Source organism: Ambystoma mexicanum, chromosome 4q (assembly GCF_040938575.1).
Source record: "Ambystoma mexicanum isolate Mex_15411 chromosome 4q, UKY_AmexF1_1, whole genome shotgun sequence".
Taxonomy (NCBI): Eukaryota; Metazoa; Chordata; class Amphibia; order Caudata; family Ambystomatidae; genus Ambystoma; species Ambystoma mexicanum.
In genome coordinates this window covers 393476622-393503138 of record NC_090928.1, presented here as the reverse complement: position 1 = coordinate 393503138, position 26517 = coordinate 393476622, and the positions used below count along the sequence as shown (strand labels likewise).

The following is a 26517-nucleotide window of genomic DNA, read 5'->3' as shown; positions in this document are numbered from 1 at the left end:
CACCAGAATGCATTCGGCCATGAGGCCCAACCATGGTAGAAAGGCAGAGGCAGGAACTTGACCCTGGGATTGGAGAACATATACCATTTTATAGCACTCGGGCCTCTGGCAAAAAGGTTCTGCACAGGAGTGTGTCCAAAATCGCCCTGATGAAACAGAGAGACTGGGATGGCGAAATCTGTGTCTTTTTGAATTTCAGGGAAACCCCAAGCTGTGCCAGCAGTTGACAAAACCTCTTCCAGAAGGAGGGAGTCAAGAGGAGGGGAAGGAGATGGAGGGTGAGTGGGGGGTTGGATAAAAGGTAGGCTGCAGCCTTCTGACAGGACCGGAAAAGCACAAGTGTTGCAGGTGGTGTGCTGAGAGTCCCTAACATACAGAGACAGATTCTCCTCCACCGGAATGGAAAAAAAGTAAATTCAAAAGGATTTTGAACCAGGCACTGAGGAAGGGACAGTAGCTTATTGAAACTATGCATAACTCTCTCTACCCTGAAAAGAGTGAGGTGGACACGACTGGGCCAGTTTGTTGTAGGGTGCTTGACCCCAGTCACAATAGGGAAACAAATTGAAATTTCTCAAACAAATGTCCCCCAGAAGCAAAGAAAGCCTGCTGGTGGACAGCTAAACCATGTGATATGGAAGTGACATTTGAGGCTTTTATCATTGCATGGCACGTCAGGCAGCTTGTCTTGGACATCAGGGGTGAACCCGGACATCTGCGTCCAGGACTGTGTATGTAAGAGCACATTGCCCTGCTTGCTGCTACACAAACAGCCATGTTTAGGCAACATTGAAGTGTATAATGTGCCACCCCCCTTACCGTTGTTGATCAAGGAGATACATTCTTCTTTCAACCACTACACTCACAGGCATAGGGGCGAGTGGAAAAAGAACTAGGTCCATAGGAGATAGGCAATGCTTATTTTCAGAGTTTCCAGTATAGAGGCAGTTCCGAGTCAGGTTTGCAATGCAGCAATGACTGATGGCTTAAACAGGATGGCAGGCTTCTTCTGAACTGACAATCCCAAAGTTTCTATGACCTTGGGGAAAGTCTCCTGGAAAGATGGTTAGGTTTGGCATAATCCGAGACTTGCACTAAGTGAAGCTCTGGAAACTTGTCCAAACCACTGGCATCCAAAAGGTTGGAAGCCTGTTCTGTGGGGACTTCATATCGGTCAGACACCTTTCGGGAAAGTGCAACAGTTCTCCCAAATCCAAAACCTCCACCTCATAAGGGATCACACCACCTTTCCCATCTAATGTTTGACCAATTTTAGAGAAATATTGAGCTCTGGAAACAGCCAAAAATAGAAATGGTTGGTGTGGGAGGAAACTGGCACTTGGGCTTCTTTGCCACAAGGAAGATCTGCATGGCGCTGGAGGGTAGCAGTATCCACAATAGGAGACGCAACCAATTCTCACTTGAATGGAAGACATGGTTCCTCTTTCAGGAGGAATGTGTCAATTTGAAGAGTTGCTGGGTGAGTGGGATCTATGTTGCACTTCTTTTTCTCCATTCTGTCTCAGTCTTGAAGAACAATATCTCCTCTTCTGTCTCATTCACACAAGTCTGCATTGAGGAAGCTGGATACTTGAAGTGTGCGTTTATCAAGCTTGTGGCAGAAAGCATAACATTTTGTGCGTCACTCCTTGGGGGTCTTGGGTTGCATGAAGTGGAACAAAACAACAGCCATCTGCATTATGCTCCATCCTAAGGAAGTAAAACTTTACTTTGCAAACTAAACTACCCAGTGGGGATCCAAAACCGACATCTGCAGGATAAAATCCATATATGGCTTGAAGCCCACTTTTGGCGAATAAGGAATGAGGCAGTTAATATTCAAGAGTAACTGTGTTCCTGAAAATGGGCGCTGCTGGCTCCATGTATACTGTACTTGAAATCACATACAGGGTCAAGGGGGCCCAATGGTATCAAGCGGTGTTGACGCAGTGGTGCAACACACCCCTTAAGGATGAACATTTTTCAGAAGACAGCTGGCGCTGGAGAATATCCAAGAATAGGAATCTGTCCAATCTACGACTCCATTAAAAACATGCACTTAACGGACCTTTGCTCTTTAACAATATGAACAGTCAAATCATAATATTTAAGATCTAGTAAAATCATTCATTATAGTCCTAGATAACACTGCTCCCTGCCTTTGCCCAAGAACAAACAGCACCAAAGGCATCACAGCATAAAATGCCCTCTTTCATCAATCTTACTAGAATGCGAAACTATGAATTTATTTTAATATGCGCAATCTTAAGTGGCACAAAAACATCAGCAGGAACATCACACTGTTAAGTCACAGAGTGCAAGTGGCGAGGAAGTCACTTTCTTGGAGTTAAAGTCAATCATAGAATACCATGTGCTATACAGTTTATACAATGTGACAGTCTGGATGTAGGGTTGAATGGCAAAGATGTTTTTGTTGTTGTGAAAGACATACAAGTTGGCAGTCTACAAAACAGAGCGCTTAAAAACAACTAATTTGTTGAATCGAATCAGAAATGGATAGTTAAAAGTTCAAGCAACTGAAACGTGTACTCCTGGAAAAAAGCCAACCACCAACCTCAGCAATCTGAAAAGTGAACGCCCATTGTATTCTAGGTCAATGCAGCAAGCATGATAGAAAAGTTTAACATACAGTTCTCATGTTTTGTTGATAAAGCAAACACTTTAAAATAACATACTTGGAAGTTGTTGCTCCTCCAATTAATAATGGTATCTTTATTGCAAGTCTTTCCATCTCCTTTGCAACAAAAATCATTTCATCCAATGATGGCGTAATAAGACCAGATAGTCCAATGATATCTATCATTAAAAAAAGAATTGAGAACATAAAATAATTGTGATTAGTATTTGAAACATAATTGTTGAAAAAGGAAGACCATGTCTCTAATGGGTTAAAAATATTGATAATTTCAATGGGGTTTAGTGTTCCATTTTTCCAAAGTTAAGGTTGGCCTGTGGAATTGAATAAATACCAGCATTGTAATAGGTTTACAAAGGGCGCACAGCATACATCCAGCAGCACCAATGCCAGCCCTCACCCTGTCCACACATTGCAATTCTGCTCTAATCTTCTTATATTTAGCTTACGTCTGGTCAGACAGAGTCACAGCCTAAATCGGTGGGCTCCTGGACAGTTTGTCTTAATTTTCGTTAAGCATTTATTTGCTTTTTATATGGATAGCCATCTTTTTCAGGACACAGGACCAGATGAAGCGTGCAAAAGGCGGAAATATTACTTACTGTTAATGCTCCTAAGGATTTGTCTCCTAAAGTTACCTCATCTTAATGGATGTCAGAGCTCTTCTTCCCTTTTCCATGGGCTCTGCTGCTGAGGGACCCACTATTATTTGGAGCAGCAACAAGCAACAACAAAAACATTTCAGCCAAACCAAGATAAATGTAAAAGCTGCCTTGTTTTGCTTTCAAAAGAGGGGCAGGCTGGGAAGGTGATGAGGAATTTATTGGAGGAGAATCTAAAGAAAAAAAGATTACCAGTAAATAGTTTTTGCTACAAATGGATCACCTCTTGATAGACTCCCGAAACAGTACAGATAGCAGGAGTAGGGGGGACAGTAAAATGTTTCTAACAAGTAATTCTGTAAAACCGTGCTACCAAAACTGGCATCTCGACCTCGAAAAAACTCTAGACAGTAGTGCGCAAAGAAAGTATAAAGGAAGCACCAAGTACCCGCCTGGCAAATCTCTGACATTGGTACACCCAGCCCTCTGAAGGGCTGCTGTAGCTACCAATCCTGTGGTAGAATGCGCCCTAATTCCTGAAAGCACTTCCCCTGCCTACAATCAGAAATACACAGCGCAAAAGTCTGCTTTGTTATAGCCCTGCCCTTCTGGATATGCGAAATGGACACAAAAAGCTTGTCGTCCCTGCAAAAAAGGTGTTCTAGAGACATAGAAATACAAAGCCTTCTTGCGACCCAACCAGCGGAAGATGTCTTCCCCCTCAAAGAGTGTGGAGGATGGAAAGAAAGAGACTGAAGTTGATTTTCAGGTTAATATGGAAGTCTGAAACAACTTTTGACTAAGGACTTTTTCGCCAGAAATTGAAGATAAAGTGGCTTACAGCAAAGCACTTGCATCTCATTAAAATGTCAAACAAGTGTAATAGCCAACAAGAAAACCTTATTTAATGTAACGAGCCCGAGTGAGTGAGAAAGCACAGGCTTGAAAGGGGAACCCATGAAATAAGCAAGAACTAGATGTAGGTACCAAGGAGGAACTATAAACTGAGTAGAAGATAACATTTCTATTTGTATTGTATTTATTACATTTATAAAGCGCCTTTCGCCAAAGGCGCTGATCAATAAAAAAATCAAAACAATCAAGTTGGTACAAATGAGTAGAAGTTACATCAGCATAGAAAAACAAAGAATTTTAAGAGGCTAAAGACAAGTTTGAGATTAGTCTGGAAAATACCAAGAGATGAGGAGGAACGAAGTGAAAGAGGAAGTGCGTTCCAGTGTTTGGGAGCCAAAAGAGAAAAAGAACGGAAACTAGACGAGGCACAAGGGTGCTTAGAAACAGTCAAGAGAAAAAGATTCTGAGATCGCAAGGGGCGTGAGGGGACATAGAACAAGAGTAGAGAGGAAAGGTAAGGAGGGCCAGGCCATGTGTGCATTTGAAGACAATTGAAAGAAAATGATACAAGAGATGGGATTCAAAAGAAGAAGTGAGATTTAAAGTAGAGAAGATGTAATAGAGGCCAGAGGGGGTAAAGAAAAAAGAAGGCTAACAGAGGAGTTTATAAATAGAACAAAGAGAAGAGATGACAGGCAGAGAGACCGAGCAGTAAAGACAAACAGTAGTCGACACGGGAAAACACAAGGGAAAAAAGAAGTTTAGTGGCATGAGAAGAAAGATAAGTACGACACATGCTACACAAAGCATAACTGCATGAGCGTACAATAGGGGAAATATGGAGAGAAAAAGAGGGAAGGATCAAAGATAGCACCCAATTTGCACACCGAGAGAGGATGGAGGAAAGGAAAGAGGGGGTGGAGTGGGAGAAATAGTAGACAAAGAGAAGAACAGAACCTCTTTGAGGGATTGAGATGAAGAAAATAATAAGACATCTAGTGCTGGACAGCCAAGAGACAGTTTGAAACAGAAGAATGCAAGACAATCAAAGGAAGAGAAAGAAAATAAGACCTGGCTGTCGTCAGCACAAAGGAGAAAAGAGTTGGAAAGAGGAGATAAAAGCAGAGAGAGGAGCACTATAGAGAGAAAAACAGAGAGGGCCAAGTACTGAGCCTTGGGAAACATCATAGAGAAGAGGGAGCGAGGAAGAAGAGCGTCCAGCCTTAGTGACAGTAAGTCTGTTGCGAAAGATAGGAGCGGAAACATTTGAGAGCAGAGAAGAGATAAGAAGGGAGTGGTCCACAGTATCAAACCCTGCAGATAGATCAAGAAGAATAAGAATAGAAAAAAGCTTAGAGTGACGAGCTCGGAGCAAAGAATTAGAAGCATGAAGAAGTGCAGTTTCAGTGGAGTGAGACAAGTGGAAACCAGACTGCAAGGGAAGGAAGAAGAGAATGAAGAGTCAGGTAACGGTGGGGAGGCGTGGCTTGATGGCTCCGTGAGAGGACGCACTCTCGAGGAGCTCCAGATGATCCGACAGAGATCCTTATAAAATAGGGACATCCACAGCAAAAAGGCCTGATAGCAACACTTCCCTGGACGTGGGGAGATCTGGAGCGGAGGATGCTCGATCCTTGAGGCGGACCCGCACACAGCCGAGCAGTCGCGGCCGCCGAAGTGCAGAAGGGCTCCCGTGACCCAGCGAGTGAAAACGATGGCGGCCACAGGACAAAGGGTTGTTAAAACGATAAGCGCCCTGGAGAGGCCATGAGCTGGCGCGGTGCAGCTGAAGCTGCAGCGACCACTCTTGTGTGTGGGGCGTGCAGCCCGTGGGTGGTGTGAGGCCCGGCGGCCGGGACCCTGCCGGTGAGTGGAGCGGCCCCTCGAGCCGGGACGTGGGGAGAGGCGGCAGGAGCCCAGGCGCACCCGAGCTCCCAAACGCAGCAGCCGGACAGCGCTGGGCCCGCCTCACGGCACGGAGCCCGCTGAGAGAGGGCCGACAAGGCGTGGAGGCACGGCCGGGGGCCGAAAAGGGGGGAAAATGATCTTTTAAAAAAAAAAAAAAAAAAGAGAAAAAAGGAAAATAAAAACTTTACCAAAAAAGGAAGAAACACTGGCATAAGGACGCAACCCAAAAGGGGCGCCCGGTGGACCCTCCCAGCGACAGTAGATGTTACAGTTGGAGGCCAGGGGGTGCGGTGAACTGCCTGTAACACGCGGGCTGGCGGGGGCATTTTAATTGACTGGTGTGGGGCCGCAGCCTGGAGGAGGAGCGCAGGAGCAGCTGTGAGCTGCCTCCCCGAACACGGGGGCACTCAAGGGGGGAGGACGCCCTCCCCTGAGCAGAGGGTACATATGAGGCGATGGGGGTTGCCTAGAAGAGCCGGAAAGCACCCGCTGCACATGTGCTGGTGACTATGAACGGAGCAACCGGCAAGGGAATCAGACAGCGCACCCTGGCCAGTGGAGAGAGAGGGGCCGCACCCAAGTAAGGGAGCACTTGCGGGTCCCCAGACACAGTAGCGAGTGGCTTCCCCTGTCAAGGGGCTTGAGGAAACACCAGAGGCAAGACTGCAGACCTTGAGGCTAACAGAGAGCCGCAGTGGGAGAGTGTTGGGCCAGTGGGTGTACAGGACCACCGGCCACTAAAGGAAACACAGTGGGGGCCGGTGGAGTGACACTGAGGGAGCACAGGCACGTGGGAGGTCACAGTCCATTCCAGACGTGGGGGAACAACAAGGACACACCCAAATACAGCTGAAACGGCCCCTGATACACCAGGAGTCGCCTGGCGGATTTCCGCACGAGGGGTGGCACCGCTGGCTCACGCCTGAACAGCATAGCAATATGTCTAACAAAACTGTCAGACCTAAGTGTAAAACAGCCCACGCTGGAGGCCTATGCCAGGATGCCTCCGGGTGCAGAAGGGGACAAAAGCAGAGACACTGCCACTGCAGTAGCGGAGACACCGGGCACGATCTAGGAAGTACTGGCAGCAATTGCAGATCTGAAAGTTGCTTGGGAGACCAAACGCGGCCTGGCAATGAATGACCTGAAAGTGGGTCTGGACCTCAAGATTGGGGCAGTCCAGGAGGAGGTCAACTTGTTGAGACAGGATGTGCGGACGCAAGCGGAGTGCACTGGAAACTTCGAGAAGGAGATGGCCCCGAACACGGCGGCATGCACCAACCACAGACTGGAGCTTCATGCCCTTGTGCAGTGTGTGGGCAACTTGGAAAACAGGGCGGAGGAGGCAAAGGGGCGCGCTAGACGCAATAACATTCGCTATTGTTGCTCTGCCGGAGGGAATGGAGGGGCCTAACCCAACGGAATATGTGGAATCTATGCTCCTGCAGGAAATAACTGGTGGGGCGCTTTCCCAGGGGTTTGCAGTTGAGAGGGCACATAGGGCCTTGACGAGGAGACCTCCCCTGTGAGCCCCCCCGCGGCCGCTGATCGCAAAGATCTTGAACTATCGGGATCGAGAGAAGATACTCAAATTCTTCCGGAAGGGAGGAACGATAGAAAGGGGGCCAGAGAAAATCATGGCGTACCCGGACTACACTTTGCACGTACAGCGCAGCAGGATGAATTTCGGGGCAGTGAAAAGGAGGTTGAGAATGGCCGGCCACCACTACATGCTGCTCTACCCGGCCAAACTGAAAGTGTTCTACAAGAACAAAACCCTGTTGTTCGAGGCACCGGAGGATGCCATGGATTGGCTGGACATGCAGGGTCGCCCTCAGGAACCGGATATCCAGATGGGAGCCGCAGAAGATAAGTAGCATGCAGCTGGGTCATCCGTGGTGACATAACAAAACATTGAGACTAGAATTTAGCATTATATAAAGCTGGCGGGGAATGTATTGCAGCAAATACATGCTGGCAAGATCTGTTTGATGCTACAATCTTATCTAGATGAGGACATTGGGACTTGAATATAGTGTTAAATAAATGCTAGAGGGAATGTGTTGAAGTAAATATGTGCTGGCAGGATCCGCTGGATGCATTTGTCCTAATCAGATAAGTGGGAGCTCCTGGGTGATAATCCTCGTACCCCTTAATAGTACATTTAGTTAGGTCACCGTTAGATCGGGGACGCCCTGCGGGGTCCTAGTCCTCGGTTACGAGATAGGACCAGACGCGGGTGGGCCTGAGATCCAGGGATTGAGCTGGGCATTTGTTGGAGCTGGGTAGGGTGGGGGGAGGGGAAGGGTTGTGTGTAGTGGGGTAGAGTTAGGGAAAGGGGAGGGTGGGAGTTGTTGAAGTTGGGAGGGACAAGAGTTGGACAACAAGCCATCGGGGACGACAACGGAGAGGAGAGGGGATGGGGAGTACATCGAGTAGATGGCATCAGGTAATCTCAGAGTGGCGACCTGGAATGTGCGGGGCCTTAATAGTTATCTGAAACGTAATGAAGTGATGATGTACCTAAAGAGGATGCGTATTGACATAGCCTTGCTACAAGAGACCCACCTCACCAAGGAGAAGTTGGAGGTGGTTAGAAGAAAATGGAAGGGCAACGTCATAGGTGCCACATACTCAGCATATGCAAGAGGGGTAGTCACATGGGTGGCACCGCACGTGCTGTTTCAGTTGCTCAGCTCGACAATAGACCCAGAGGGCAGAATGGTGGTGGTGACAGGACTCCTGGAGAATAGGGAGGTGAACATTATAAATCTGTACGCCCCTAACCACGATACAGCGGCATATTTCAGGTCCCTATACAGTAAAATTAGCCCCCTGTCGGATGGCGCGACAGTGTGGGGAGGGGATTTCAACTGCACCCTGAACCCTAGAATAGATAGGTCAGATGACAAATCAGGACAGCCGACTCAAGCAGCTAAAGCACTGGGAACATTGTTGATAGACCTCGGCCTGGAGGATGTCTGGAGAAGGCTGCACCCAATGGATAGGCATTATTCGCACTATGCAGCACCACATGACCTGCATACGAGGCTTGATTATGTGTTTGCTGCGGCTGAGATAATGGAGAAATGGTGGGGGCAGAATACAAGGCCCGGGTACTATCAGACCATTCGCCTTTGGTCATAGAATGGTGTCATCGACACCCCCGAGCGCGTATCCCGACATGGAGGCTCAGAACTGAGGCTCTACAAGACATGGGATTTCGAGAGGACCTAAGGGATGCCATCTGGGAATACTTTGAAATCAACATGGGGAGCGTACGCTCTGTGGGAACAGTATGGGAGGCGTTCAAAGTGGTGGTGCGTGGGGTAGCTATATCTAAATCCAAGGGGCTCTGAGGGGGTATTGAACGGGAACTGCATGAAACTGAGAGAAAGTTGGAGGGCCTTACACAAAGCGAGGGGACTACCCGAGAGAACAGCATCCAGATAAAAGGACTTACAGCTATCTTGCAGTGAACTCTGGGACATATTATGCAACTTAAATTATAAGAAATATACGGAGAGGCAACATGCAGGGGGAAGATAAGCCAGGCAGACTACTGGCCTGGTTATATAAAAACGAAACACCCCGCTCGGTGATTAGAGAGGTCAAGGATGAGGAAGGTCAACTCTGTACTACTCAGGAAGGGGTAAATGAGGAGTTCCTAAAGTATTACAGACGATTATATGAGGACACAGGAGAGGACATGAGTCAAGAAATACTGGAAACAATTGAGTATATAGGGCTGCCCACCTTGGATGACCTAGAACGCGCGGATCTCGACGCCCACATCACCTCGGATGAACTGGAGGCGATGATCCAACACCTGCGCACGAGTAAAGCGCCCGGGTCGGATGGGTTACCCAGCGAGTTTTATAAAACGTATAAACAGGAGCTACTCCAGACGTTGCTGGCCATGTTTAATGAAGCCTATAAGTGGGGGGAACTGCCGGCGTCCCTCCGCGAGGCAGTGATTATCCCGCTCCTAAAGCCAGGCAAGCCGGATGTGGAATGCGGATCCTACAGGCCCTTGTCCATGCTTAATCAGGACAGTAAAATACTTACGGCAGTGCTAGCCAACAGGCTCAAGAGGGTAATTGGAAAGCTGATACACCCAGACCAAACGGGTTACGCCCCCGGGAGATAAATTACAGACAACCATAGGAGGCTGCACCATATCATCGCCCAGACCGAGGAAGACTCGGGCGAACTGGCCATCGTATCGCTAGATGCGGTCAAAGCTTCTGATTCAGTGCGATGGCAGTGGTTGAAAGCGACCCTGAAAGGGTACGATATGGGACCAGGATATATCAGATGGGTTCAGATGTTATATAGCTAGCCGATTGCAAGAGTTAAAACCAGAACCATAATTTCAAATAAATGCAACTCATTAGAGGGACCAGACAGGGATGCCCATGGTCACCCATGTTATACATCCTAGCATTAGAGCCGCTGGCAATATGCCTGCAGCAACAATATGGGGAGGTGGGGATCGTACGACAGGGGGCATACACCTGATATCGCTGTATGCGGATGATATACTTCTCTACTTGCGCTACCTGGAGGAGAACCTGCAATATGTGTTAGAGGTGATGTATCATTAGGCCACCCTCTCGGGCATATCGGTGAACCCCGGGAAGTCTAGTTTGTTCCCCTTGGGAAGGTATAAGAGTACCCCATTGGAGAGGCTGCCCACCCTGCAGGTACCCTGGCGGACTGTGACATTCATAATTGGGCGCAAATATTTACCACAAGACAGAGACGGAGCACAAACAGAACACAGAGAAAGCGATAGAGGGAGTCAAAAACAGCATGGCGTTCTGGTCTAGATTACCCCTAGCCAGGATGGGGAGAGCAGCCCTGCTCAAAATGGTTGTTTTGCCCAGACTCTTGCATTATTTTGTGAATGTCCCGTACCTGATCCCCAGGTGCTTTTTTGTGAGACTCCATAGCATGTGCAGGGACTTCATATGGGGTAACTCTAGGAACAGGGTGGCCCTGTGGAAACTTCAGAACACATGTGATAAGGGGGGCATAAATCTGCCGAATTTTGAACTGTATTACTTGGCGGGACAGTTGTTGTACGTGGCTAGGTGGTTGTCGGCAGAAGACTCAGCAGAAGCTAGGCTTTTGCAAGGTGAATCAGCTCCATACTTTTTGAAAGAGACAGTGTGGCTGCATAAGACTAAAATGGTGAGGAGGGGGAGACTATTGAAGTTGGGCTGGGAAGTCTGGCGCAGGACATGGCGAACGGTGGGTGACCCAGACCTGCTTTCTCAGCAAGCCCCGCTGGCGGTGCTATGCGGGGACGACTCCCAACTGTTTGAAGCGGTCCGCAGATACTGGGAACCGGTGGGCTTAGCCACCCTCGGGGATATAAGGCAAGAAGGGGAGGCATTAGGATTTCAGAGGTTGCAGGAGGCGACAGGGGTGCATAGGTGTCAATATATTACCTACACCAGGCTCACGAAACGGGTGAGGGAGAGGTGGCCTGAGACAGTGTTAACGGAAGAACCTGATGCGACCCTAGAATCGATGTATGATGTCTCAGAGGGTGGACATGAGATATCCAGGATATATGAGCTCCTGAGAGCAAAGGCAGAGAAGGAGCTGCTCCAACTGAGGTATGACTGGGAGGAGGAGGTAGGAGAACCCATGACAGAGGGACAGTGGGAGAGAGCCCAAAGGTACCATAAAAAGGTGTCCCAGAATGTGAGACTCCAGCAGATCCAGCATTATGTCACCCACAGAGCTTACCTGACTCCCAGAAAAATAGCCAGGTTTGGAGGCCCGACCATACAGAAATGCCCCAGATGCGGGGAGGAGGAGGCAGGGTTGCTTCACATGTTCTGGGCCTGCCCTGAGGTGCACAGATTCTGCGAAGAAATAAAGACGAAAATGGCTGGTGTGGGTGTGGGGCTTGACATAGGGTCGGCCTGGGCATGCATGCTTGGGATTTTCCCAAGGCCACGTAATTCTAAGCATGTTAGTAAGATGAAGGACCTGGCCTATATCTTGGCTAAGCGCAGAATTGCAATGTGCTGGAAAGCAGCCCATAAGCCCAGGGTGGAGATATGGTGGGCAACCACTTGAGATGGGCGGAAGCAGAAACTGCGGTATGGTTTGAAGCTGTCACCAGGGGGGGAGAGGAGGAAGTGGGCCCTCTGATAGCCTGGAGACAACTGGTGATCTCATTGGCAAACCCCCACCACGTCAATCATGAAACGGAAGACTCAGATGAGTCGACAAACACTGAGATTCCTGAAAATGCTCATACATTGGACGTTGATGAGACGGCTCGAGGTTGTGGGGAGGGAGGGAGGAGGACGGAGAACTACACTGTATAATGCGATGCTTTGCTCGGATTATGAACGTCCTAAAAAAAGTTGTAATGTTTGGTGTGCTTGTTAAAATTGTAAAAATTGTTTAAAAAAAAAAAAAAAAAAAAGAAGAGTCAGGTAACGGTTACCTCGGTATAGACGGCCCGTTCAAGATTTTTAGAAAGGGTAGAAGAGAAATAGGACGGAAGTTAGCTGGGGAAGACGGATCAAGAGAAGGTTTTTTTTTACAATAGGGAGAATAAGCGCATGCTTAAAAGCCACAGGAAAGCAGGATTGTAAAAGTGAGGAATTAATAATAGAAGAAAGATAGGGACGAAGATAGAGGTATACTTGGGGGATCAGAGACGAAGGAAGAGGGTAATGTTAGGGGGAATCCTCATTCTATGGCTAATTTCCCTTAGCTAGTGAGTCTCCCAGCAGCTTTGCTGGATTTCTGGAGTTTCTTTTTTCCACTGAGTAAGAGTGTGAGCTTTTCCCCCACTGTTACCTTTGTTTTGCATGTGTATTTCATCTGTTTTTGTGATTGTGGACTCTGGAGTACACCACTTCAGTAGCCCCACTCTTGTGTGTTACACAGCACCTTCAGTGCAGTGACACAGGGTTGTCTTTTAGACTTCCCACCGACTCCATTTCTGGGGCTGACTACTGTCCCCCAGAAAAGGGTAAAGTTGCCATTAACTTTACATAGTCATTTAACCACAGATCCAGTACACCCCATTTTACATGGAGTATTGGAATGGGTTAATTCTTAGCCCTTTTTATCTGTACCACCTGGAGCATTGTTTCGCTCCCTTAACATTAAGACTTGGCTGGTGGCAGTGGTATTTGCCCTAATTTTCCTACCGCAATTATATTGCATAACGTGGTATTGTTTTAGGCTATGTTAGTAGCCTCGGACTTTAAACCCGCTAGCCCAAATACTTTTTCTTTCGGCTCCGGTTGGGTTTAATCACCATTTCTTTTTGTTAACATCCTTTTTGGGTCTTTTTCTTTTTGCGCAGCAAACCAGGTTTGCCTCCTTTGTTCGCCGACCTTTGGCGGGCTTCTGACCCGAAGCCCTCCTTTGGCGTCTGGGTGTCTAGGTGGGCTGAATATGAGGGAGGGGTGTAGACACCCCCTGCACAGGGTCTCCTTGGAGACCCAAGTCGCACTTTGTGTTGATTGGCTGAGGTGGTTGTCCGGGCTGGAGTGATTGGCAGCTAGGCTGTGTGAATGGGGGATTTTGGCATAAAAGGCAGGCCTCTTGGGCTAGAAGTCAGAGTCGCCACTGGAACTGCAAGGAACAAAAAAGGAGTGGAGTAGAGGACAGCTGCTGCAACCCCAAGTCCCGGTGAAGACCTGCTGCAGTCCTGAGCTATCTTTTATTCATCGTTGTTCTTTTCGCTGCTGCTGGCCTCATCCCTGGGTAGTGCAGATTGCGCCACACGTCATCCTTCTTGTCCCCACGACTGAAGCCGCAGGAACCGTGAGTCTGCAGGAACTACTAGGAACAACTGGCGTGGCACTAGCTTTTCTCCAACTGAATAAGGTACTGTGCACACTTGGTCATTCTCTCCGTCTGGCCAGCCAGAATCAGGGTGAACCCTTTTCCTCCACGAAGATGTGTTCTTTCTTCCCTCCTCCTTATAATTTTTCCTTCCATTTGACAATCTTACGAACTCTTGGCATCTCGAATCTCGAACTGTTCAACGTGTGATCCTCAGCAACTGAGCATCTGCTCCATTGACACTGGTGCAGGCCTACTGACTTTAATCTGTATCTTTGAACACGTCCTTGAGTCTCCTTGTCTAGAAAAAGTATTGCCTTTGATTTTTATTCACTTTTCCCTTGTTTGAAATTCTTAAGTATAAAGTGTGTTTTAACCTCGTGAGCATTTCTATCCACGGTTACGCGTTAGTATCGCAACACCGGTCTGTCAAATCCTAATGTACTTAACTTGAATTTACTGGCACAAATGGAATTGGTTGTGTGTAGTGTATTTACCGTGTGGTTTCGAATTTATAGAAGTGAAGTGTTACTGCTAGCACTTTAACATAGTAGTACAGGCTTGTACGAAAGGTGAACTTGTATTACCAGTTGTAGTCTTAATTGTGTGTAGTGGTCCCTAAGGGCACTGCACAGGATTCTGCCTAACGGGTAAGAAAGAGAAGCTGTAGGATGAGCATGAGTTAAGAAAGCAGATGTATGGAGGTCTGTAAGGGGAAAAAAACGATACGATCGAAAAGAGTAAGATAATGGAAGAAGAGAAGGAGAAGGAGAAGGAGAAAGAGAAGGAGAGGGAGTGAAAGCAAGACAAAGATTAGCTACTTTAAATGTAAAGTAGTTAGCAAAATCAGAAGAAGAAAGGGACAAGAAAGCAGAAGTATCAGGAGCTTTTTGAGAAAGGATCTTGTGTACAAGCTGATAAAGACGACAATTGTAATGAGATAGAGAAAGTGTACGTTCAGAAAAGTAGGATTTCTCACCAGTGAGTAATGCAGAATCAGAAGAATGCAACATTGAGAACCTAGCAAGGTGGGAATGGGAGCGAGAATGTTTCCAAAGCCGCTCGGCTTTATGCAAGCTACGGAGAAGTGGAATCGGACTTGGAGTGAACCAAAGCTGTTAAATGTTTTATTTTATTTTATTGTGCAACAGTTTCAGCCATTAAAACTTTACACACACACACAATTACATCAAGTATTTTTTAAATAAGTGAAATTCATTGATCAGCATTAAAACACGTTAAAAATCAGAATGCAAATATTTTTACAAAGTTAATTGCTGAAATCACAAGTTGATCATTAGGCTCTGTAAGAAGGGTCCAACACAAAAAGTCATATGAAGAAAATAGCCTATTTCTAAAATACATTTTGAACGTTACTTCACGATAGTACTGTACATTCTGTAATTAGTTGTTTTAAAGTTTCACTCGACATCCTACAGAAACGGCAAAGGCGGTCAGCAATTGGCAATTTATTACAAGCACCAAATAGATCCTTCGTTAACAAAAGGTTTAGCTTCAACCGTAACCAAAAGTCTCCGAGTTTTTTTGAGGGATGTCTAGTCAAACATTTCTGCATAGAGTTGGAGGGTTTCACATCAATCACAAAGTGCTAAACAAATTTGTAAGATTCTAGGTGAAATCAATTGGCAATCCAATTGTTTTCGTATATTTTCTTTTTGACCTTAATGGGAGTATATTCCAAATCCTCCAATGTCAAATCCTTAAGCTCAAGGATACTCCGCGAACCATTGATCCATTGGTTTAGAGTCACACAATCCCCCTGGCAGACACATATGTTTAGCTATTCAAAGAGTGCCCGCTCAGAGATATAAAATGATTCTTAGTATTTGGACTGTTCTCCAAGAAACCATAGCTGTCAAGGAAACAAGGCCCAAAATATGCTGCAAAGCAGCGAGAGGAATGCTAAAAAAAGTGATAAAACACGCTTCCAGATGGTTGATTCTACTTTAGACCAAAGCAAGCCATCCTCCCGTACCTCAGCCCCATAAATTAACCTCAGAACCAGAATTTGATTATAAATTTTGAGCACCGGAGCAAGTGAAAAGCACCCATATTCTTTTTGATAAAAGACCCTAAATTGGGTTGCAGCAGAAACAGCATTTAAATTAAGGGTATGATTTGCCAGCTTTGAACACTAGTCCCAAATATTTAAATTTGTTCACCTTCTCCAATCTTTGGCCATCAATATGCCAGCAAAAATTGGTTCTTCCAGATATCAGCTTACAGTGATTCATAGTCAGCACCGTGGATTTGGGGATGTTAATATACAAGCCAAGATCCTTGAAATATGCACCACAGTGGTCAAGGATCTTTGTAGGCCTAGTGCAGCATAATCCAATAAAACAACATCATCTGCATATAGGAGATCATTCAATTTAATGGAGCCCAATTTCAGGGGGTTTTCCACAATGTTTCCTATTCCGAAAATATACAAATGAAATAAAAATGAGGCTAGCACACAACCGTGACGAAGGCCATGCACCTCATACTGGATGTAAAATTACCCCTTTGGTCTAGTCTAATCTTCTTTCGAATATCTGCATGCAAGTGCTCCAGAATGCTATCAAAGTACTCTGGGCAATCCTAGACCCTTATCTTCCATAGACGAAGATGATCTACACAGTCAAATGCCTTAGTGACGTCCAAAAGGGCCAGATGCAAAGTATGTTTAGGCTGGAGACCTTGTTTGGACAACAAGCGGATTAAAAAACTATTAAGGCATGTGCTTGTGCCCTTTCTAAAGCCGGACTGGTTAATGTCCAATATACCAGAGCCCTCCGCCCTATGTTCAAAGCCTGCAGTAAGAATCTGGATAAAATCGGTGGTCGGTCAAAATACCGAAAATAAAATCTCGAATTGCAAAAAGCACGAAACAAAAATCTCGAAAAAAAAAATCTCGAATTTTTTATTTATTTATTTATGTGTTTTTGGGGTCAGGTAAGTAAAAAAAGGGGTAAAATAAAAAAAAAATAAAAAAGGGGGGTTTGGGGGAACCCCCCCATTTTGAAAAAAAAACGCATTGAAAAAAAAAAAACGATATTTTTTTTTCGAGATTTTAAATTCGTGCTTTTTTTTCGAGATTTTACTTTTCGAGATTTTGACTATAAACCATAAAATCTTATACAAAGCATCCAAAAGGGAGATAGGGTGGTAATTTGCAGGATCCGCTCTATCCCGCTTTTTGAAGATCACTACGACTATTGCCTCCTTCCAAGTTGGAGGGAACGGATGACCTGCCAGAATATTACTGAACAGTTGCAACAACACCTCTGCCCATAGGCGAGGGGCCCATTATAAGGTTACATTCGTAAGCCCAACAGGGCCTGGTACATTAGAGTTTTTTGCCCTCTTAATCGCAAGCAAACTCCCCTCAACATCTATTTCCAAAGCCTCCCATGAACATGGAGGCAAGGGAACTACCTCAGTGACCAGATCAACTGTCACTGGGGGGATCAGGGGGTATACAACTTTCTAAAGTAGTCTTCCCATTGGTCCCCAAGTATTGGTTGTACTTGTAAAGACGTTTGGACAATAGGCCCTCTAATTAACATGCAGAAATTCAACAGATCTCTTGATCTTAAAGCAGACAACACACATTTGGAGTCCTTTTGAAATAATAGATACCTTTGACTTTTAAGCCAGTTTCTATACGTTTGTTTTACTTTCCTTATAGTTCTAAGTGCTATCCAGCATGCTGGTCATGCTGGACTTGTCGGCGGCCTTCGACACAGTTGATTTTCAGATTCTACTTTCCAAACGGTCATCAGTAGCACAGGTATTTGATGAAGCCTTGGATGGTTTGATTCCTTCTTGACTAACCACACACAACAGGTCAAAGCTGGCTCATTCTTTCCTGATTCTCTTTGGGGTTCCTCAGGTATCCTCTCTGTCCATAGTATTGTTTAATATTTATATTAGTCCACTGTTAAACATTTTCACTGAGTTTGGTCTGTGTTATCACTCAAATGCTGACGACACCCAAATCTATGTACGGATCAAGCAACCACAGGAGGCAATGGACCAAGTCCTACCCTGCTTGGATAAGATAAACGCTTGGATGCTGGAGAACAAGCTCCAACTAAACCCGTCAAAAACAGAGGTTTTTGTACTCGGCCGAAACAAAAAAAAAGAAGTTATGAGATGTTCTGCAATCGATCCCATGTCCAACCCCGTTTAGTGTACCAGCAACAATTTCTGATAAAGTGAAGAACCTTGGTTGTATTTGGCAGTCCAGTATGGACTGCAACCTACATATCAACCAAATGGTCAAGTCTGTATTATCAGCTTAAACTCATTAAGCCTTTGCTGCCGCTTATTGCAGAAAAGAATCGGTCAATGATGGTTGGTGTAATTGCAAATTCAAAACTAGATTACTGTAATGCCTTTCTTATGGGGGTTCAAACATTTCAAATACATAGGACTACAGGTTGCAGGTTGCTTGCTTGGTACATGATCTTCATAGGTAACAGCTGAAGATATGTTTGATATGCTTTTCCTTGGTTTGAAATTCAAATAGTCTTAAAGATCTTCACTCGATTCACCCGAGTGTTATATATAGTTGTAGAATGTCTGTAATGACATGCCCAGCACTCAAAGACTTTTTTAACAATTGAAAAAGGTTTCATTCATTTCATTCCGGCGTTAGAGGTCTTTGTAAATTGGGGGGCGGTGTTGCGTGACTACGAAAATGGCCGCTGCCTAAGAGGCTCAGGCTACGGCTGCAATATCCTTTATAATATCCTCCGCCCTGGGACCTTGTTCGACCCCTGGAGCCTGCGCCTGCCTTTCTAAACATTGGGGGCCTTCTTTGACCCAAAACCGGTGGCTCCAGTGCACCAGAAGTGCGGTATGCACCCCTGCCTGCAGCAGCCTCGACTGACTTTTGGAGACAGGGTTGGGGAAGGGCGCCTGCACTGCGGCACGGCGGGTCAGCCCAATGGCTTCATAGCATATCGGTACTAGCCTGAGACTGCGGAAGCGTCTTCACCCTGGCTGCCACGAGAGGAGGGAGGACTCCTGCTCTGCCCAGCATAAACCCCCTATGCAAAGGAGCTAGCCCCCTGACCGCTGCCAGTGACTGGCTGGACCCCTACCTGGGGCACTGCTGATCTGGAGGAGTGGGAGGCCCCCGGCACCCGCAGACCGGGCGGGGCACATCTGCACCCCCTGTCTGGCCCCCACTGAGGCCACTGTCCGCTGCTGCGCCACTGTACTGCTCACCCTGACACACTTGGCGGCGGCCCGGCTGCCGGAGCGGCCGCAGCATCTGTCCTTTGTCCCCGGGCTCAGGACCCATCGGGCGGCACCTGGCCCCGGTGGAGCACTGGATTCGATTTGCCTGCCCTGCAGAAACTCTGAGGAGGAGCCCTTGGACTACCACTGACTTCTCTGGAGCCGGGAGGCGGACACGGACACAGACCATTGAAGGATCCTGCCTCCCTCCCCCACATCGGAGCGAACACAGACCGGGGGAGTCTGGAATTGCAGGGCCGGTCGGGACAGCCTACAGAAGGAGCGGACACTAAGCAGTGTCCTGCTCAATCTCTCGAATTCCGGTCCTTCGGATACCACTGCCAGCCATAACTGAGTCTGATATTGCAAACACTGGAATGGTAGAATCTGGTCTGATCCTCTGCCCATATTCGCAAGGGGGACCCCTCTGCACCGCTTCCTGTGACCTGCTGGTTGCTGCCACTTGACTTGAGCTCCTAAAATATAACGGTGAGTGAGGTGCCCAACCTCTGTGCCACGCGTAACTCTCTCCACTTTCAGTGCGCAGACCTCAGAGCCCTCACAGCATCCTTTGCGCCCTCAGACGTGGGGGCCGCCCCGGCGCTGCGCTGCCCTACACCGCAGCAGTTCTCACTGTCAGACTGGTAACCACATGTTGAGCAAACGCCCTGGGGTATTCGTCGCGTGATATGCCAGTGCCCCCGGTGCCTGAAGCAGCGTCAAGAACATCAGGACCGGCCTGAGAGAACCACATATCGTGACTGGGAGTCCTTAGCGGCTACGATTGCCCACCATAAACTGGCCCGACCCCTCCCCCCTGAACAGCAGGCATGCGGATAGTGCGCCCAATACACACCGCGAGGCAGGAGGTACGCAAACCCAGGCTCACAACGCTTGTTGCCGCTCTCCCAGAGTGCCCGGGTGGGCCATTGGAAGGGCACCCTGCTGGGTGGTGTCGCTTGGCACAACCGTCTCCCCCCTTGGGTGCGATCATCGGCTCTGGACCCGATTGGCGGCACTGTCCCACCTGCTATCATGTCAGGACTGGGAAGTGCCACACTAAGCAGAATACATGTCTAGAGGGGGGTGAAATACCCTAGCTGCGCATGGTGCAGTCGCCGGGAGAGCCAGGCCACACAGTACCGCCATTTCAGCCTACCCACAAGACCATGAGCCTACCCGCCGTTAGTGGGCCTGGATTACAACCAACACCGGGACTGACCAGTGTCAACCCACCATGCCTTCAACTGGGAAGGGACCTGCTGGACGGCACAGCCGGCCCTGGAAATCGCATTGAACCGCTCTTGACGGCATTGGTTGAAACCTTGACGAGGTAGTGGATTCGTGCGACACTGCACAACACACCAGACCCCGGAACTGTCTGGATATCCTCTACAGCCCACTTCCTCTGCCTCACTTGATAGTTAACGAGAAACCCGTAGCATGTGTGGATAATGGTTGACATTGCTGTTGTTCACCATTTGGATACCGAAGCCCAAGAGGACTACACAGACTCCCACGGCCACCCGTCTCTTGGTGCCAATCAGCGGAGGACCTTCCAAATATAATAAATACATTACTACATAACACCTTCCTTGCTGACTGTAACAGCCCTGACCCCTCTGGGGATTTAGCGACGGCCCCATTGCGACACATCCGGCAGTGGTCTGCATTACTATGGTAAATCCAAAGAGACAAGCCAGGATGTATCAATTTGCCTGCTCCGACCAGCCTCGCCAATCATCAGCAGCTTCCTCAGATCAACCTCAGCCCCCACTGGATGTGGCTGCCTTGAGTCAAACATTAATGGCACTAAAAAACAGCATTGACAGCTTGTGGGCAAAAATCGATGCGTTAACTTGTAAAGTTGACGTGTCCGCTATAGAAAGACAAATTGTGCGGACGCATGTCCGAAGCTGAGCAACGGATTGGCGATGGAGAAGATAAAGTTGCCACACTCCTGCGGGAAATGTTAGAAATGCAACAAACTATGAAGAAGGTTCTAGCCAAGAATGAGGACTTGGAAGGACGCTCCAGACGGAACAACATGCAACAGGCGTGCCAGAATCAACTGCTATTGAAAATATGGAGAAATGTGTTGAAACGTTACTGGTGGATATCCTGGACAACCCACCGCTCACAACAATGTTCATGGTTGAAAGAGCCCACCAGTCCCTGGACACTCGCCCCCCCCCCGTCCCCCGGGAGCCCCTGGGCGTCCGATAATAGCCAGGATCTTTAGCTACAGGGACTGTGACATCATATTGTGCACTGCCAGGGAAAAAAGGCAAGCTGCGCTGGTGCTCAGCCATTATCCATCTGCTCCCTGACTTCAGCCCTAGAGTACAAGACCAACGAAAGACATTCCTAACAGCTAAAACAACTTTGCGCGAAAAGGGAGTTAAATATGCAATGCTATTTCCCATGCCAAGCTATGGGTTCAGCACAATGACACCACAGTCTTTACCTCACCTGAAGCGGCGGAACGTTTCGCATCAAATTGACTTGACCATGGAGGATCGCCCGGTCACTCACCTCGACATCCCCAGGCACGCGCAGTAGTCGGATGACCCCCACCGTGCTCTTTATCAACGGCCCAATTAAGACTCGGGGGGAGGGGGCCCGAACAGGGCCCAATTGTGATAACTTGACAGCCACTGCCATATGGAGCGCACTGGCAGCCTCTAGCGCTTCACTTTCCACAGCGAACTGTTCTGATTGAAGTTTGGGTTTTGTTAAGGGGTGGGGGTGGCTTAGGAGCCAGTAGGTCACGGTTTCTGGTGTGGAGGGTGCAGGGAGGTGGGGGGGCCAATGATCTGGCCCGAATGTTTACTGGTTTGGGGTGTTAAGTATTCAGGGATGCCTTCGATGAATCACACAGGTTGCATTATTACAACGCAAACAGGTACGAGGTACATCACAGAGCACGAGCCACGTGCATACCACATAACGTCTCTATCCATGACCCTACCACGGGCGTGACCAATTCATTGTTAGGCGGGTGTACGGTGACGACCCTGACAATGCTCACATGGAATATAAGGGGGCTCACCAATCATAAGAAGCTGCAACTAATTGCAAACTATAGCAGAAGCCATGGGACAAATGTGTTATGCCTACAAGAGACCTATCTGGCTGGTGGTGCCCCACTGCCCGGACTACCAGGGAAGTCACCATTTATACACAAAGTTTGCTGCAATATAGACTACATGAGCAGATAAAGGATGAGGAAGGGTGATTTATCATGTTAGCAGGAGAGATGCTGGGCACTAAATTTCTCTTGATAAATGTATATGCACCAAACATTTATTCTCCAGAGTTCTTCGACCAATGCGCCAGACACATGCACAAGTTCCCAGGCTACGAGACCATATGGGCTGGTGATTTTAATCTCGCCCTTACGCTAGATCACAACAACACAATCGGCCCTCCCACAGGCAGTCAAAGCACGGACCACCATTTCTCAATACCACGATCTAACTGACGTGTGGCGGAGCAAACACGCGGACACCAGGGAATACACGTTCTTATCAGGAGTACATGGTAGCGCTTCCAGTATCGATTATATAATGGCCACCACACCCATGTTGCGATACGTCACTGAGGAGTCTATCCTTCCCTGGCCCCGTTCTGATCACTCACCGGTAATGGTACGCTTTGTGGTTGCCCCCGGTCTTCCTGGCCCACTCCGATGGCAGTTCAGAACCACTGCCCTCGAGGACGTGGCATTCCGATCCGAAATCGAGCAAGATATTAGCACCTACTTCCAAGAAAATGACCAGTCTGTCCACGGCCAAGGAACGATATGGGAAGTCTTTAAGGTCTATATAAGGGGGTGCTTATTTCAAAGCAAGGGGGAGTACTAAAGGCCATACGCCGAACCGTGCGTGCGTTGGAGAGAAGAATCTTCGAAGGGGAAAACGGGCCTGGGATACTTGACACACCCGAATTGCGTTGTGAACTGTGTGCCCAAAGAGAGAAGCTCTTACAATTAGCCAACATTGAGGATACATTTATCGGGGACCCAATCATGGCAGTTAGGCACGGGGAAAGAGATTATCCAAGTAGGACCCTGGCATGGGCCATTTGCAAGGAATGCCTGGCCACCAATATAGCAGAAATTGAAGCCCCAGATGGGGGGCTTATTAAAGACCAGCAGGGGATCAATAATGCATTCAGGGAATAATATGAACGGTTATATAGCACTCGCCCCACTCCCGGACACGATGAACTGATACGATATCTCGATGAGGTTGCCTTGGGCGGGCAGGATCGGGACCAAGGGGGCGCTCTTAACACCCCCATTACAGAAGAAGTACGCAATGTCATTAAATTGTTACCCAGTGGGAAGGCCTCTGGAATGGATGGCATAACGTTACGAGTTCTATAAGGTTTATGCCGATCTAGTGATCCCACATCTGATGGCCATTTATGATAGTGCACTAGCCAATGGTACCTTACCAGAGTCTACCAGATGCGCCCTAGTAACGGTTCTCCTTAAGCCCGGGAAGAATCCCCAATCGCTATCGTCATATAGGCCCTTGTCATTAATAAACACAGCCAATAAAATACTGGCAAAAATAATAACAGACCATATCCTTCCTCATTTGCTGGCATTGGTGCTCCTCGACCAAGCTGGCTTCATACCAGGCAGATCCAGTCAAAATAACCTTAGACGCTTATTTACCCTAATGCACAATATTAATCCTGAGATGCCAATGGTAATCGCCGCCCTCGACGCCGAAAAGGCCCTCGACTCTGTTGAGTGGCCCTTTCTTTTCGTACTCCTTCAACGTTCTGGGTTTGTGCTCACCTACATCAGCTGGGTTAGACTACTATATACAGCTCTGCGAGCAGCTATATACACAAACAGGTCAATTCTGACTTACATCCACCCCACTCGCGGCACCCGCCAGGGATGCCCTTTTTCCCCGATGTTCTTTGCACTCACGATTGAACTATTGGCTTGCCATATCCGCAAGCTACACGCACACCGCAGGATCCATGTTCAGACACATCTCTCCACTATGTCTCTATATGCCGATAACATCCTTCTATATATTTAGAATCCACAACAAAACTTAACTCCATTGACTCAGGAGTTCGTTAGATTTGGGGAACATTCTGGGCTAAGGATCAACTGGGACAAGTCTGAAATCCTTCCCGGTGGTCGGTGGTGCAACAGACAGATGTGGGTGATAGATTCCAGTGGTGCCCACAATGGATACGCTATCTTGCCATTATAGTCTCCAACTCACGCGACGGGCTATACAAGGACAACTATATTGCCCCTTTAGAAATAATTGAATATAAAATAGAGACATGGATATGACTCCGGATCACTCAAACGGAGTGCGTAGCCCTGGCCAAGATGGTTATACTCCCCAAACTCCTTTATGTCTATAATAATGTACCAGTATGGCGCACTCTCAGTTACTGGAGCAGCACATGCAGCATGATGACCAGACTAGTCTGGGCAGGGAAGCAACCTAGGATAGCCCACAACACGTTAATACATCCTTACAGGCCGAAGGTCTGGAATATCCCGATATGTACATATACTAAATGGCAGCCCAACTACAATACATAGCTGGTTGGAACTCCCCTAGAACAGACTCCTCGCACTATTGAAAGCTGTTGCCGCTCCTGACACACTAATGGGCACGCTCTGGGGAAATACGACTGCAGTTCCAAGGGGAGATATCCAACCCATAGCTGTGTCATGCAATGCCTGGGACCGTATGAATCAACTTCTGGGCACCAACCCCACCTACTTGCCTAATCTACCACTGTATAATATTACTGGGACCCCCCTCACGCACGAGAGATCGTTCAGGGAGCAGTTTCAAATTTTAGGAGCTCAGACTATGGGAGACTTGGTACATGATGGGAGATTCATATTGTGGGAGGAGCTCTGCACAAGGGGCATGCACAATGCCGTAACGCGGCTACACCATTACAGGCTGCACAGCATCTTGAAAATTAAATGGCTTAACTTTCCGCAGGCCCCCACCTTTCAGCCTGCGCAGTGCTATGTAACTAGCCCCACCACTCCCAAGAAGCTAGTATCCACTATCTACAAACTGGTCAGGTCCGGGAAAGAACCGAAACATTACACTTACAAAATTAAGTGGGAAACTTCCCTGGGTAAGGCTCTAAATGACGACCAATGGAAACATATTTGCATGCAAACACGTTACATTTCCTTGAATGGGCGGTACAGACTCATCCATTACAAATTCATACATCAGATTTATCACTCCCCGTTCACCTTGAGTAGACTCTACCCGGAGAGACCACCCGCTGATTTTTACCATTTTGCGTGGTGCTGCCCCCGCATCAGATCTTTCTGGTACTATAGCGGAGATGAAGTCTGAAATACTACCCCCGCGAAGTATGACACACCTGAAACTCTGGCTGCTGGCCCTAATCGAAGGAGGAATCCGCTCAGAGAAAAAGCTGTTAGGCATGGCTACAGCAGTGGCTAGGTATTTAGTGGCAAGATTTTCCCACATTGGCGGCTACCCTGGGACACCGTAACTGCTGCCACCGTGTGTTTATGTGATACCTACAACTTAAGATTGAAATTTAATGATTGGTGCCGTTTGTATTTGCAAATATGTGTCGACAAAGGGGGGTAGGGGATGGGGATGGTTTGTTTGGCTCCGGCCAATATCTGTTGTTGGTAAAACAATAAAGGAAGTTTAAAAACAAAAAGAAGTCTTTGTAAATTGCCTTTGTAACATGCCGAGCACTGAGACTTTCAAAAACGTGTCTTTATGTACACAGGACCACTCGCAACAAAGTATTTTCATTTATTCAAAAGTAAAAGAGGATTATACTCAGAGACCTTCGAAAACGTGGTTTAATATGCACGCAACCACTCTGATACAAAGTAATGCTCTGCTTCATGTTCAAACACTTGCATACCGGGTTTCCTTTCACCTAGAAATTCACTCCCGCGGCTGTACTCCTTTGAACCACCGGCGTGCCATGCACCTACAGCTCCTCGCTGCGTCTCTTGGCCTCTCTGCTGCTGCTCCTCCATGAATGTCACGGCTTCCCTCGCCACTTCTCCTGCCAATACTTCACCTGGGTTGGGCCTTTTGTACACCTGCAGCCTTTTAACAGGCTACTGGTGTGAATGCACAATTATCCCTGCTTGACTATCATTAAGGGGTCATGCCTGACCTCTACTAGTCTCAGTAGGCTTCTTCCTCGCCCCAGTACAGAGTGGTACAAGCACCTAGTATTCATTACTATCGGTTGCCTCGTCCCAGTACTTTTAGTAGTCATATGAGGAAGTCAGGGGAGTTGACTCAAAATACCCCATGAAGGCGGGGGGGACGAGGGTTGGGTTGGTCAGTAATAGGAAAAGGGGGATACCATGTCCCTCCTAAGGGCATTCCACTC

At 47.6% G+C, this 26517-nt stretch overlaps 1 protein-coding gene across 1 annotated transcript in view; it reads right to left on the bottom strand.

Moving 5' to 3' along the window:
- MTR (5-methyltetrahydrofolate-homocysteine methyltransferase) overlaps positions 1-26517 on the bottom strand; it is a 1960411-nt gene that overhangs the window by 573401 nt on the left and 1360493 nt on the right. The window contains exon 24 of the mRNA XM_069607970.1: positions 2697-2817. Within this exon, the coding sequence (XP_069464071.1) occupies positions 2697-2817 (121 nt within the window). The remainder of the gene's footprint in view (positions 1-2696; positions 2818-26517) is intronic.